General features: G+C 41.1%; 1 protein-coding gene, 1 long non-coding RNA gene and 1 other non-coding gene across 3 annotated transcripts; all 3 read left to right on the top strand.

The window, feature by feature from the left end:
- The first annotated feature begins 1,222 nt into the window (after positions 1 to 1,222).
- Positions 1,223 to 4,544, top strand: LOC139039045 (uncharacterized). Its single transcript, XR_011492176.1, has 3 exons — positions 1,223 to 1,414; positions 2,271 to 2,358; positions 3,928 to 4,544. It is a non-coding gene; the product is annotated as an uncharacterized lncRNA (long non-coding RNA).
- LOC139039256 (U6 spliceosomal RNA) lies at positions 3,973 to 4,079 on the top strand. The gene has a single exon (XR_011492579.1). It is a non-coding gene; the product is annotated as a U6 spliceosomal RNA (small nuclear RNA).
- Positions 4,545 to 4,675: 131 nt separating the features above from the next.
- LOC110150343 (olfactory receptor 1P1-like) lies at positions 4,676 to 10,440 on the top strand. The gene has a single exon (XM_020913267.2). The coding sequence runs from the start codon at positions 6,391 to 6,393 to the stop codon at positions 7,339 to 7,341; it is 951 nt and encodes a 316-aa protein (XP_020768926.2). The 5' UTR covers positions 4,676 to 6,390; the 3' UTR covers positions 7,342 to 10,440.
- The last annotated feature ends 5,300 nt before the right edge of the window (positions 10,441 to 15,740 follow it).

Genomic DNA, 15,740 nt, shown 5'->3' on the forward strand with positions numbered 1-15,740 from the left:
AGGCATTGAATTCTGCCTCCTCCTGTGTCTGTGCCTTCATACGCTCACACATGGTCGATTTCTTGAACATTTCTTTGGTGCCAGGCGTTATCTTAGACACTGAGGAAGCACATGGTGAACAGAATACACAGGGACCCTCAATTCCCAAAGGTTTCATTCTGGTGTTGAAGCCTGGACTTAATGAAATAGGTATTGTAAATTATAGTGGTGTTGAAAGAGGGGTGTGAAGGTTGACATCAGAACACCCAGCAAGATGCAGGAAGCTGGAGAAGTCCTCTTAGGGACGTTTGTGCTGGAATCTCAGGGATGAGCAGGACTTGATGCAGGAACAGGCTGGGGAGAAGTGGTGCTGGAGAGTGTTCCAGGCAGAAGGAAAGATAACTGAGAACATCCAGTGGTGAGGACTGGGGGAAGGGTGATGTTGAGGGGATCTTGTGTGTTTAGGAAGCTGATAAATATCATATTTGGTGCTAACAGAGCAGACAGTGTCAGATGGTAGTGTTGATTGGACAGGTCACAGGGAGATAGTCAGGATCAAGCAGGCACCGATGGAGGGAACTCGGGGCACCCAGGATGGCATCTATTGGCCATCAGAGGAAGAGCATCAGGATGAACAGGTAGTTGGCCAGTAGGATGCTATTCAAACCCAACTGTCAGCTCTTCTCGGCCTTTCTCCCTTCTAAAGTACAGTATACCAGTGGCAGTAGGAGTCACAAGAGTAAAGAGCAGATCCAGATTCTATTACTGATCAGAGTATGACCTTGGGGCACCTCATTCAGTGTCTTTGAACCTCAGTTTCCTCTTAGCCAAGGATGACAGCAGTGTCTGCTTCCAGTGGCCCTGGGAATTTAGGATGTTCTCGGGTCAGGGCTTCTGGTCAGTTCAGTTGCTTAGTCATGTCCAACTCTTTGCGACCCCATGGTATGCAGCACACCAGGCTTCCCTGTCCATCACCAACTCCCGGAGCTTGCTCAAACTCACGTCCATCAAGTCGGTGATGCCATCCAGCCATCTCATTCTCTGTCGTCCCCTTCTCCTCTCGCCTTCAATCTTTTCCAGCATCAGGGTCTTTTCCAATGAGTCAGCTCTTCGCATCAGGTGGCCAAAGGATTGGGCTTCTGGTAGGATGCACTGGATGGAGGTTCTGTTCCTTTAACACTGTCCCCCTCCCCGCCCCGCTTCCCCCGTATCCTTCCCTTCCTCTGCAGGGAGGCTCCCTGCTTTGCTGTTTGACTTTTTTTTTTAATTGCAGGTTAATTGCTTTACAATGCCGTGTTAGTTTGTGCTGTACAACAACATGAATCAGCTGTATTGCTCTTTGATTTTATGGGAGATGCTCTTTACTTGGGAGGTCTTGCTCTGAGCCTGTGAAGTTAGACATGCAGCCTGGTGTGCTGGGACCTGCCCTGTCCAGGTGAGCGGTCACTCCTTCCTGGTGTGTCGGGCCCTCCTCTTTCTGGCCTCTCTAGGCATCATTTACCCTCTTCCGCTCTCCCTGCTTCTGTGTGTGCTCTTGGGGACACATTGCTGACAGACATGCTACATTGTACTTTTGATGTCAGTTTATTTCTACTTTCTTCCTTTTTCGGGGAAGGTGGAAAAAAAACCTCCTCTTGTTCTTTGTGTTACTTGCACTGCCTCCCTGTGGGAGGCTGTGGTTCTGCATCCCTCTGCTGTGTGTTTTTTTTTTTTTTTTTTGAGCCACTGTAATGTGTGCCAGTTCCAAGCAAAAACTTTAAGAATTTAGGGTGGGATGTTTCAAGAGAACAGCAGTGAAACATGTATATTATCTAGGGTGAAACAGATCACCAGCCCAGGTTGGATGCATGAGACAAGTGCTCGGACCTGGTGCACTGGGAAGACCCAGAGGTATCGGGCGGAGAGGGAGGTGGGAGGGGGGGATCGGGATGGGGAACACATGTAAATCCATGGCTGATTCATGTCAATGTATGACAAAACCCACTACAATATTGTAAAGTAATTAGCCTCCAACTAATAAAAAAAAATCTTAAAAAAAAAAAAAGAATTGCTGTGATAGGACTTCCCTGGTGGTTCAGTGGCTAAGAATCCATGCTCACAATCCAGGGGGCCTGGGTCTGATCCCTGGTCAGGGAACTAGATTCCACATGCCACAACTGAAGATCCTACATGCCACAACAAAGACCCAGTGCTGCCAAGTAACTAAATATTAAAAAAAAAAGAATCACTGTGCATTTCCATAAGCTCCCTTGCTCTTTCCTTTTTTCCCTTATGAATGGCATGTCACAAAGAGGGGCTGCTTCTTCAGGCTGGATCTCAAAATGAAGAAGATACACGAAGCAGTGCTAGTCAGAGCCACACTCAACTTGCAGCTGACAGGTAACGTGCGTGTGTGCTCAGTTGTGTCTGACTCTTTTGAGACCCCATGGACTGTAGCCTGCAAGGCTCCTCTGTCAGTGGAATTTCCCAGGCAAGATGACTGGAGTGGGTTGCCATTTTCTACTCCAGGAGTTCTTCCCAACCCAGGGATTGAACCTGCGTCTCCTGTGTCTCCTGCATTGGCAGGTGGATTCTTTACCACTGAGCCATGTGGGAAACCCCGACATCCATCATAAATGAGGAAATAAATCTTCGTTTTTGTAAGCCACTGAGATTTGAGGGCAGTTCCTATTGTGGTATTACGACGAGAAAAATGATTACCACAGCATTTTTTTTTTTCTTTCTGGAATGTTACTGACTTAGACTTTCCTTCTCTACCAGGGTAATTTTTGGTATATTTCATTCTCCAAAGGAAAATGTGAGTTTACAGTGGAGGAATCATTTCATTTAGAATTACACATTTGTTTGCATGGCCTCTTGCTAAATAGTATAGTGACTTTAAATAATTTGCTTTTTCAGTTTATATCCCCCTTGTCATTTCTTGTTTTGTCTATTTGTGGTTTTTCTCCCTACCCTCTCATTTTTTCTTGAGTAAGTTAGAAAGTGGCTTACCTCTTTTATTAAGTTTTTTCGAAGAAGTTAAAAAGTTTAAGAGCTTTATTGATATGCAATTCAATAAATAATATATAATATATATAATTCACTCATTCAAAATATACAGTTCAATGACTTTTTATGTTCAGTATCCACTGGACCATGCAGTAATCACCACAACCAATTTTACAATGTTTTCATCACCCCTGAAATGAAGCCGTACATTCCTTAGCCACCCTGCCCCAACTCGCCCATCCCTCCCAGCCTTAGGCAGCCACTAATCTGCTTTCTGTCTCTACAAATTTGCCTGTTAAGATATTTCTTATAAACTGAATCACACAATACATTGTTCTTTGTGTCTGGCTCCTTGCACTTAGTATAATGTTTTCAAGATCCATCCGTGTTGTTAGCATGTATGCGTGCTTCACTTCTTTTTATTGACAAACACTGATTGGTTGTATGGATATGCCACATTTTATTAATCCATTCACCAGTTCATGATCTTTTTCAGTTTTGGTCTATTATGAATGATGCTGTGATGAACATTTGTGTACACGTTTTTGTGTGGACATATGTTTTCATTTCTCTTGGGTATATACGTGAGAGTGATATTGCTGGGTCATATGAAAATTCTTCTTTTAGCCTTTTGAGAAACTTCCACACTGTTTTCCAAAGAGACAGAACTATTTTACATTCCCATGAACAGTTTTTAAGGATCCCAATTTCTCCATATCTTTGACAACACTTGTTATCTGATTTATTGATTCTAGTCATTCTAGAGGATGTGACGTGCTAGCTTGTGATTTTGGTGTGTATTAACTTGAAGCCCAGTAGTATTGAACATATTTTATATGCTTATTGCTCATTTGTATACCTTCTTTGGAGAAATGTCTATTAGGATCCTTTACTCATTTTAAATTTGGGTTAATTTTCTTTTTATTATTGAACTGTAATTGTTTTTTTTTTATATTCTAGATAAAAATCTCTGATCAAAAAATAAAAGAAAAAAATCTCTGATCAGTGCTCGCTTTGACGGCACATATACTAAAATTGGATTCATATGGAGAAGATCATCATGACCCCTGTGCAGGGATGACATACAAATTTGTGAAGTGTTTCCTATTTTTAAAAAGATATCTATCCAGTATGGCAAAATAAATTGAAAATTGGCATAGTGTATCTTTGGAAAATGAAATATTATAAAATATTTTATTTATTCACTTATTCTTTAATTCCTAGATGATATTTTAAGCACCTACTGTTTATTCATTAATCCAATAAATGTTTATCAAGCCCACACACAAAAATCTCTGATCAGATATATGATTGACAAGAATTTTCTCCCATTCTATGAATTGTCTTCTCACATTCCTGATGGCATACAAATGCTTTAAGAGCTTATGTATATTTACATATGGAAGGAACTATCCTAAAGGCAATCAGTCCTGAATATTCATTGGAAGGACTGATGCTAAAGCTGAAACTCCAATACTTTGGCCACCTGATTCGAAGAACTGACTCACTTGAAAAGACCCTGATTCTGGGAAAGATTAAAGGTGAGAGGAGGAAAGAGGGGACGACAGAGGATGAGATGGTTGCATGGCATCACCAACTCAATGGACGTGAGTTTGAGTAAACTCCGGGAGTTGGTGATGGACAGGGAGGCCTGGCATGCTGTAGTCCATGAGGTCTCAAAGAGTTGGACATGACTGAGTGACTAAATTGAATTGAACTGAACATATGGAAGAGTCCCATGATTGTCCAACCGAGCCTGTGAAAGGGGAAATAGATTTAATTTTGGAAGTATATTAAAAAAGTCACTTAGTGAACACAGCTAAGATAAAATCTGCAACCTAGTCTTTTTCAGTAACAAGGGTGATGTTTTCCCCTCCACCTGACTGACCAACTCCTTGTCTGACCCTCAGTTGGTTTCACACATGGGACAGGAGCAGGGTTTTCATGTACTGGACCTACTCAGGTACTGACGTCACTTCCTACTCAAGTAGCTTTGTGTGTGTGCTTAGTCACTCAGTCATGTCTGACTCTTTGTGACCCCATGGCCTGTAGCCCACCAGGCTTCTCGGTCCATGGGATTCTCCAGGCAAGAATGCTGGAGTGGGTTTTCATGCCCTCTTCCAGGAAATCTTCTTGACCCAGGGATTGAACCCAGGTCTCCTGAATTGTAGGCAGATTCTTTACTGGCTGAGCCTTAGTGGCTCTTTATAACATCCAGGATTAAGTTCCAGATCCTTTACTTCCCAGTACAGATATTTCCTAATTTGGCCTTCAGCTCCCTTTCCAGCTTTTACCTCAGCCTGCAGTCCCTCTTCCACCTTATACTCAAACCTCCAGCTCCCTAGCCAGCTGACAAGATCCAAAAGTACATTTAGAGTCCAGAAAGCCTTCCTTTTCTGCTTCAGTCTGCTTTGTATTAGAGAGGGGTATATGTGTGTGTGTGTGTGTGTGTGTGTGTGTGTATACATCCAACCAGGTTTTGAGACTTTAGAAACTAGGGATTATGATTTCTTCTTTGTTGTTATAGATAACTTGAGTTATCTTACATCTATTCACCAAATAGCTGTTTGATTATTGAATTGGTTTCCGGTGGAATAGATAATAGGGCTTCCCTGGTGACTCGAGTGGTAAAGAACTCGCCTGCCAATGCAAGAGATGTGGGTTTGATCCCTGGGTCGGGAAGATCCCCTGGAGGAAGAAATAGCAACACACTCTAGTATTCTTGTGTGGAAAATTCTATGGACAGAAGAGCCTGGCAGGATACAATCCACAGCGTCACAAAGAGTCAGACACAACTGGGCGACTGAACGTGCACACACTAGAATAGATACTAGACTGTGTCTTCAGAATGTTGACTTTTGGACATGATAGACCAGGCCAGGTGAAGTCTGGTGTCTGAGAGTGATTTGAAGGCAGCTGAATGGTGGTGGTAGGGGGGAGAACCCTGAATAAAAATTTTATAGAATTTTAAAAATAAGCAGTTATGTCTATCCCATTAAATTGAAGTTTTTCTGAATTTAAGGATTATCATTGTCTTATTTATCTAGCACTACCAGGTCCAGAGTTAGCACCTAATATCTGTGGAATGAATGAATGAAGGGTTCTAGACTTTCCAGTGAATACAGCTGAAGCAGAAACTACAACTAAAGAAATTTGGGACAAAAAAGCATATAGAGAAATAAACTAAGAATCTAGTTTAATTTCCTTAAACTGTGTTTCTTACACTTCCTAGAATATTGTATCTAGTAGATTTCATTTAAAATGTCTAGTGCACATAGTATGTGATCAATACAATTAAGATCATTCTTGTTTTTCTTCTCTAGAACTAAGAGACTGGTACATTTATGGATCGTGTAGAGTGAAATATGCTTAGAGAAGGTTAATGGGTCTCATCCAAAGTTCCTTCCTCTGACTTCTGGGCTTATGGCAGGAGGGAACCAGAGCAGCGTCTTTGAGTTCCTCCTCTGGGGTCTCTCTGAGCGGCCAGAGCAGCAGCACGGGCTCTTCCTGCTATTCTTGTGGATGTACTTGGTCACGGTGGCTGGGAACCTACTCATCATCCTGGCCATTGGCACTGACACGCGTCTTCACACACCCATGTACTTCTTCCTCGCCAGCCTGTCCTGTGCAGACATCCTTTTCACCTCCACCACCGTCCCCAAGGCCCTGGTGAACATCCAGACCCAGGACAGGTCCATTTCTTATGTGGAGTGTCTGACTCAGCTCTACTTTTTCTTGACATTTGGGGATATGGACATATTTCTCCTGGCTACAATGGCCTATGACCGCTATGTGGCCATCTGCCACCCTCTCCACTATGCCATGGTCATGAGCCGCCGGTGTTGCATCATCCTGGTTACTGCCTGCTGGACCCTTACGAGTCTTGTTGCCATGACACACACATTCCTCATATTCCGACTTTCCTTCTGCTCTAAGAAGATCATTCCCGACTTCTTCTGTGATCTGGGACCCCTGATGAAGGTGTCTTGCTCTGACACTCAGGTCAATGAGCTTGTGCTCCTCTTCTTGGGGGGAGCAGTCATTTTAATCCCCTTCGGGCTCATTCTGGTCTCTTATATCCGCATTGTTTCAGCCATCCTCAGGGTCCCCTCTGCCCAAGGAAGGTACAAGGCCTTCTCTACCTGTGGATCCCACCTTGCTGTTGTTGCCTTGTTCTTTGGGACTGTGATCAGGGCTTATCTGTGCCCCCCATCCTCTTCCCCCAATTCAGTAGAAGAGGATACGGCAGCTGCTGTCATGTACACGGTGGTGACTCCTCTGCTAAACCCCTTCATTTACAGCCTGCGGAACAGGGACATGAAGGGGGCCCTGGGGAGACTTCTCAGGGGCAAAGTCTCCTCCTGTGGTCAGTGACTTTACAGAGAACCTGCGGGTGTCCTTTGTCCCCTCAGTGAGGAACACCACAGAAATTTCTACCTCAAGTGTCTCATCTCGAAATCCCACGTACATACCTTATTGCCACTCGCTTCCCCTGCCTCTCCACCGTGCGTTTGATATTACTGAAGAGAATCAAGATGTTGCATCTTTCTTTAAAGTTGAGAGTTGCTTTTATCACTTATTTGCTTATAAAATGACTTTTCACAGGAGTGAATGTCTTTTGCAATGGTCATAATTCTAAAAGTTTGCATAACCACTTATATTAATTTATCAAAAGTTGACCATTCACTTTGCTGTACAACAGAAACTAACACAGCATTGTAAAGCAACTATTATCTGATTTAAAAAAAAGATTAAAACAAAATAAAAATAAAAAATAAAAAAAGAAGATTGATCAGTGAAGTCATGGAAAGTAGTTCATGATCTAAATACTAGCAAGTCAATATTAGGTGGCAAAGAGGTCAGTACTGGGTGGCAAAGAGTTTACAACTTTCAGTGAACAGGTATATTTTTTCCTATAAAAAGAGGAAATTACACAAATATTACATGAAGTTTAAGAATAAAAAATCCTTGTGACTGTTAAAACAAAGCTCTCAGCAATACAGGAATTATCTATGTTATTTTCAGTGAACAGGCTTATGAACAGTTTATAATGAGAAGATACTGGAATCTTGTGTTCCCTCAAAGTTCTTTGTGTTGAAATGTGTGCCCTCTAGTCTCAACCAAGACTGAGTCAAAGACAATTGGAACTTATGATTTTTATTTCTACAGCATAAAATTCACAAGTCCAGATGAAGACCAAGAGTGAGTGCAAAGGCATTGTCTAAAGTCAAGGCCATGGAACAAATTCATCACAGTTTCATAAGGAAAGTGAGTCCTGCGTGGTTCCCAGGAGACCCGGATCCTAACATGAGTACCTCCATTTACTTTGTATAAGTCTAGTCTTCTCATCTGTGGAATGAAATTATTGATATTTTCCTGCCTACTTAACCAGAATTTTGTAGGGAAAATGATAATGGTTTGGCTATTATAAGAGAGAAGCTCTAAATAATCGTAGCTTTAAAAAATTGAGCATTTATTTTCCTCTTGTGTACAAATAAACAGTCTCAGGATATGTTGACTACATAATCATCAAAGATCCAGGCTGCCTCTCATGGTTCTCTGGCAATCTTAAAAATGATTCCAGGGATTTCCATGGTGGTCTAGTGGCTAAGACTCTGCACTCCCAATGCAGGGAGCCTAGGTTGGATCCCTGGTCAGAGAACTAGATCCCACATGCCACATTTAAAAGGTCCCGCATGCTGAAACTGAGACCCAACGCAGCCAAATAAATATTAAAAAAAAAAAAAAAGAATGACTCCATATTATGGTCCAAGGTGACTGTTAAACTTCTGATAATAAGTCTTTATTTTAACCAGTATGAAAGAGGAAAGGTTGCCTGAAGAATGCACACACCTCTTCCCTTTATATCCTGTTGGCCAGAACTTGATCACGTGGCCTCAACTGGCTGCAGTTGAGCCTGGGAAATGTATTTATTACACTTGGTGCCCATATGCCCTGCTAACATTATATTAGTATGGAAGAAGCAAAAACCTTGTATCAGGGGAAAATCAGTTACCTTTGCTACAATGGGGTGCCATGATGGCAGTTAAAAACCTTGCTAGCATGAAGAGCTGGTGAAAACAAGTGAGCACTCATTTGGCTTCTATTTAAATCTCTTAAGGCTTTTGAAATACAAACTAGGAAGATACTTTCTTCCTAGTGCTCATAGAAGTTTTCTCTTGGAATGGCAGAAATTAGAATGGCTGATAGTTGTGTGGTGTCTGAGATATTCTTTTCTTATCAGTTGAAAACAAATGACCTAAGTATCCAGACTAATAAACTGGAGACAGAGCAACAAGAGTAATCCAAAAGAAACAAGGAGGAGAAAAAAAGATAGTGAAAGAAATCAGTAAAATAAAGAATTGCAAAACAGTATTCAACAAACTAAAAAGCTGTCTCTGGAAAGGTTGATAAACAGATTTCTAGCAACACTGACCAAGAAAAAATAGGATAATACTGTGCACATTATTCCAATAAGTTACATAAAATGGGTCAATTCCCTGAAAGAAACATACTACAAAAGCTTACTCAGAAGAAAGATATAGCCTGAACTTTAATGCTATTAAAGAAATTGTGTTTGTAGTTAAAACATTCTAATGAAGAACATCCAGGCTCAGGTGCTTTTGTTGGAGAATTAAAATGTTTAAGGAATAAATAACACAAATTCTATTCAGTCTTCTAGAAACAGAAAAGGAGAGACCATTTTACAGCTAAATTTATGAGGCAAACGTTGTATTGAAACGAAAACCAGACAAAGCTATTTTTTTTAAAGAATACTGGAAATGAATATCCCTCATGATCACAGACACAAAAATCTTAAGCAAAATATTATTAAGTAGAACTTAGCAAATTTACAATTTTACTTAAAAAAATTAATATATGCTGACCAAGTAGAGTTTATCCTCAGAATGTAAGGCACATTCAAAATTAAAAAGTCAATAATTTAATTCACCATTTTGTAAGATTTAAGAAGAAAAAATCCCATAGAATTATTCTCAATAGAGGCAGAAAAAGTCTTTGACAAAATTTATCATTCATTCATGATAGTAATTCTAGAAATAGGAGGGGATTTCTTGAACCTGAAGAAGAGCATCTTAAAAATGGCATCTTTAAAAATATAAAGTACTCTTGAAACATCTCACCCTCGCCTTCTCCCAGAGTCCACAAGTCTGTTCCATACATCTGAGTCTCTTTTTCTGTTTTGCATGTAGGGTTATCGTTACCATCTTTCTAAATTCCATATATATGTGTTAGTATACTGTAATGGTCTTTATCTTTCTGGCTTACTTCACTCTGTATAATGGGCTCCAGTTTCATCCATCTCATTAGAACTGATTCAAATGAATTCTTTTTAATGACTGAGTAATATTCCATGGTGTATATGTACCACAGCTTATTATCTAGGGTGAAACAGATCACCAGCCCAAGTTGGGTGCATGAGACAAGTGCTTGGGCCTGGTGCACTGGGAAGACCCAGAGGGATAGGGTGGAGAGGGAGGTGGGAGTGGGGACCGGGATGGGGAATACATGTAAATCCATGGCTAATTCATTTCAATGTATGACAAAAACCACTGCAATGATGTAAAGTAATTAGCCTCCAACTAATAAAAATAAATGAAAAAATTAAAAAAAAATATAAAGTAATACATTTAATGGTGAAAGACCAAATGCTTTATCTCTAAGACTAGAAACAGACAATGATGTCATCTATCATCGTTTCTATCCAACATACTGGAAATCCTGGGCTGTGCAATAAGGCAAGAAAAAGGAAGTCGTATAATTGGAAAGCAAAAGTAAAACTGTCTCTTTTGGCAGATAATATGATTGTCCATATAGAAAATCCCAAGGAAACTGTAAACAGCAGATCTTGAGACAATTATTAAAATGCTGACGCTTTGTTTAGTAGATACAAAGCTTTCTCAGGATGGTGAGGAAAAAAGGGAAGAAAGGCAAGGGAAAATGTGAAGAACTGTAGTGTGTGATCCATTAATGTACTGATTGTTGCTTCACAACAAGCTGCAAAGAGAAATAGTAAGTCATTCAACTTATAAGTGAGTTTGGCACAGATAATTTATTTAGAGGGTTTGCAAGGGGAAACTGCACCTCAGAGTAATCCACAGGAGGGAGAGAGGAGAGGGAATTTTTCTGTCCAAAGCCCTCCTATCTTCTGTTTTCCATTGACATTTCACCCGCATGATGCTCTCTTAACACCTCAAACTATAGAGCATGTTGTTTGGCCCCTCAGCACTTGAAGTTAGATTCTATGTCTGATTCTTGACATTTCATCCAAGTCTATGAGTTGAACTTAAAATAGTTTGGCTGAACTCAGAATAGTTTGGCTTAGTACAAAGCCTTTCAGAAAGTTGAGGGAAGTCTATGACCATACCACCCTGAACGCGCCCGATCTTGTCTGATCTCAGAAGCTAAGCAGGGTCAGGCCTGGTTGGTACTTGGATGGGAAAAAGTTGAGGGAAGAGCTTCCAGGCAGGAGGAAAGCAAAGGCAAAAGCTCTGAGATGACAGAATTTTGTGAATTTGAGAACTGAAAGAAAGCCAAGATGGCAGATGTTTTGGGAATCAAAGAAAGCAAGTGACACTGGTTGAGGTTGCCGACTACATCTAGGAGCAAGACCAGAGAAGCATCTAGGCTGTTTTTCATTTTTCTAATTTTAATAGCACATTTTTGAAATGATTTAAGCAGGAGAGTGATCAGGTTTAACTTAAACATTAAGAGAAATGCTCTGGTGAGGGTAAGAAATGGATTGGAAAGAGATAAGAGAAGCAGGGGTGTCCATAGAGCAGGGAGAATGAATCATAAAAGTAGTGTTCATGCAAAAGTTAAGGAACCTAATGGGCTTAATCCCTGGTCCTGGAAGATTCCAGGGCAACTCCGCCCGTGGGCCACAACTACTGAGCCTGTGCTCTAGGCCTGTGCTCCGCAACAAGAGGAGCCCCCACAATGAGAAGCCCGCGCTCTGCAACAAAGAGTAGCCAACGCTCACTGCAACTAGAGAAAGCCTGTGCATGCAGTGAAGACCCAGCACAGCCAAAAATAAGTAAACAAAGCTTTAAAAGAAAAGAGAGAGAGACAATGAGATCTACTGCATAGTATTATTTATATATATAACCATTTGTTGCTGTTGTTTAGTTACTAAGTTGTGTCCAATTCTTTTGAGACCCTATGGATTGTAGCCCACCAGGCTCATCTGTCCATGGGATTCTCCAGGCAAGAATACTGGAGTGGGTTGCCACTTCTTTCTCCAGGGGATCTTTCCGACCCAGGGATCAAACCCATGTCTCCCGCATTGTCAGGCTGCTTCTTTACCATTGAGCCACCAGGGAAGCCCAGTATATAAACATGCAGACATACAACATACAGACGTATAAAACATGTGTTCTCTGAGGATATATGCATCCTTGAGTGAGGATACATATGTGGGGGAAGAGGAAGGGAGTAGAAATTGGAGGTAATGAAAGACAGTAAAGCCAGAGAGATGCTTTCTGAGGACTGGTGGGGATAATATTCATAAACCAAGGCATATGATTTACTCAACTGTGCACCCACAGAAACAAAAATCAAAACAACAGCAGCCACCCACTTCCCAACCCACTCTCCTCATAGTGACCCATGTCTAGGAGGGGAAAGAGCAGAGATGGGGCCTCCCTTTGCTTCGGAGGGTAATGATAACTCGCTGATCTGAGGGCTTCCGGGACCAGGTTCTCTGAGAGACCTTTGAAATAACCCAAATTTTTACTCACTAAGTGGGCTGAATGTGACTGCAGAGACCTTCCCTAGTAATTAATTCAGCATCTAAGTCAGGGAACCTGAAGCCTAGAGGAAGCAGAACCTCCCCGGAGCCTCATTAGTTAGGAAACAGTTGGGAGTATCAAGGCAGTCTCATAACTGATTTTGCTGGGATGTGCCCGATTCAACATTTCAGCCTAATTTCTCATTTCCCTGGGGAGCTTCATGGAGCCAGGTCCTGTCTCTGGGCTCTGAGAGAATCCAGGCTGAGAGTTCTTGCTATTTCTCCTTTGCGTAAGTTCATGTCTTGATCCCAGGAAAGCTAGATACTGAACTTTTACCATGTCCGATACAGCTGCTCCCAGGGCAAGGGTGAACACCTATTAGGTATCAATAAATGTCTGTGGACTAACAGTGATTAACAGTGATTGACAGCAAGGACCTTGAGATTGTCCTTAATATTTTTTTAAATTGCTCAGAGAAGCATGTGGCATATTCTGCAAATACACTTGAACAATTAATGTTCATAGAGTTTGGTAAGGTGACACTTGTTTCTCTGTCTAGCCTCTAGAGACTTTTAAAGTCCTGGTGGTCAGAAAGTTTCAGGATCTGTATATGTCAGATTTATCCAAAGGTATGATGCTCTGAGGAGCTCCAATGCCACCTTCTCAGACACTGTTAAAGAAACTCCAAAATCCTAAATTTACTCACTGAGCAAGCTATTGGGGCCATTGTTGTTGCTTTTGTTATCGCTCATTTGTCCAGTGATGTCTGACGCTTTGCTACCCCATGGACTGCAGCACGCCAGTCATATCTTTTTGGCCTTTTATACAGTTCATAAGGTTCTCATGGCAAGTATACTAGGGTGGCTTGCCATTTGCTCCTCCAGTGGATCACGTTTTGTCAGAACTCTCTGCTAGGACCCGTCCATCTTGGGTGACCCTACACAGCATGGCTCATAGCTTCATTGAGTTACACACGCCCCTTCACCAAGACAAGACAGAGATCCATGAAGGGGTTTTGGGGCCACAGTAATTTCTTAATGATTAACATCTGAGCTGAGGAGCATGGAGGAAGCCAAATCTTGAAAAGTGGAAGTGTTAGTCGCTCAGTTATGTCTGCCTCTTTGCGACCCTGTGGACTATTGCTCTCCAGGTTCCTCTGTCCCTGGAATTCTCCAGGCAAGAATATTCAGGGAACCTTCTGACTCAGGGATCAAACCTGTATCTCCTGCCTTTCAGGCAGAGTCTTTACCGTCTGAGCCACCAGGAAAGCCAAACCTTACTGGAGCCTTAATCAAATAATCTTCTAATTGTTGTTACTGTTTATTTGCTAAGCTATGTCCAAGTCTTTGCAACCCCACGGACTGCAGCACACCAGGCTTTCCTGTCCTTCATTATCTCCTGGAGTTTGCTCAAACTCATTTTGAGTCGGTGATGCCATCCAACCACTTCATCCTCGGTTGTCCCCTTTTCCTCCTGCCTTTAATCTTTCCCAGCATCAGGGTCTTTTCCAATGAGTCAGCTTTTCACATGAGGTGGCCAAATGGTTGGAGCTTCAGTTTCAGCATCAGCCTTTCCAATGAATATTCAGGGTTAATTTCCTTTAGGACTGACTCGTTTGATCTCCTTGCAGCCCAAGGGACTCTCAAGAATCTCCTAGTAAGCAAACATTACTAATGTCTTCGAGGCATGTCTAGATGTGCTGAAGTCTTGGACTGGGTCCTGGGGACATTGAGAGGAGTGTGCAGTGCTAACCAGGTGGAGCTCTAGAACCTCAGTCCAGTGGGAAACAGGGAAACAGACAAAAATCACCTCCAATCCCTGTCACCCATAGACACTTGCATGCAACATATTGGTGTATTTACATCTAATATTTTTTTGTTTTCCTTCTTCTTGTCATTATAAGAAATTTCCCATGCCATAAGCACAATGTAAACACAATAACATAAGCAAATAAAATAACATAAGCAAATAAAATAAGCAAATAAAAGCAAATAAACAAAAACATAAGCACAATATTCCACCTGTTGTTATAGGTACTATCATATTTCCTAATTGATAGGCATTTAGGCTCTTTTGATTTGATTATTATTTTTTAAATTAAAAAATTTTGTGATAAAAAACCACATGGCATAAAATTTACACTCTTGACCATTTATGTTTTGTTTTAATTATTTTTTTTAATTGAAGGATATATTGTTCATGTATAATGTTATGTAAGTTACAAGTGTATGACATAGTGATTCACAATTTTTAAAGGTTATAGTCCATTTATAGTTACTATAAAATATTGGCTATATCCCCTAGGTTGTATAGGCTCCTTTTATTTAAAAAAGTTATAAATAATATCATGACAAGTATTTTTTTATAAAGTTGATTCCATTTTGGATGGTTTATTAGGATGTAAATCTTTAGAAGTGGAATTATAGGATCAAATTATATGAACAGTAAGATTGTTTAATATCTTATTTTTAATTAATTATTTTTATTTTTGACTGCCTTGGGTCTTCGTTGTGGCGCGTTGGTTTTCTCTAGTTGTGGTGAGCTGCTCTTCATTACCATGCTTGGGTTTCTCATTGCAGTGGCTTCTCTTGTTGCAGAGCATAGGATCTAGGACACGTGGGCTCAGTAGTCATGGAGCATGGGCTTAGACACCTCAAGGCATGTGGAATCTTCCCAGACTAGGCATCAAACCCATGCCCCCTGCATTAACAGGTGAATTCTTAACCACTGGACCGCCAGCGAAGTCCTAATATCTTTTTTAAAATAATAATTATAAAATTAATAATGTAGTGAATAAAATTAAGGCCTGATCTTAATGATTTGATACATACACCTACAGGCTTCTCTTCCATTTGGCAGAGCGTCAAAGACAGGGAGGGAAGTGGAAAAACTTTTTGGTGAAAAAAAAAGGGAGATAGTTTTAGGTGTGCCCTGGACTGGAAGTTGGTGGCAGAGGAGAGATGGGAGTAAGCTTATTTTTTTCCTGTTTCCATATAGTGCTATCCAGAATCTCCCAATATTATG

This window comes from Odocoileus virginianus, chromosome 17 (assembly GCF_023699985.2).
Source record: "Odocoileus virginianus isolate 20LAN1187 ecotype Illinois chromosome 17, Ovbor_1.2, whole genome shotgun sequence".
NCBI classification, from domain to species: Eukaryota; Metazoa; Chordata; class Mammalia; order Artiodactyla; family Cervidae; genus Odocoileus; species Odocoileus virginianus.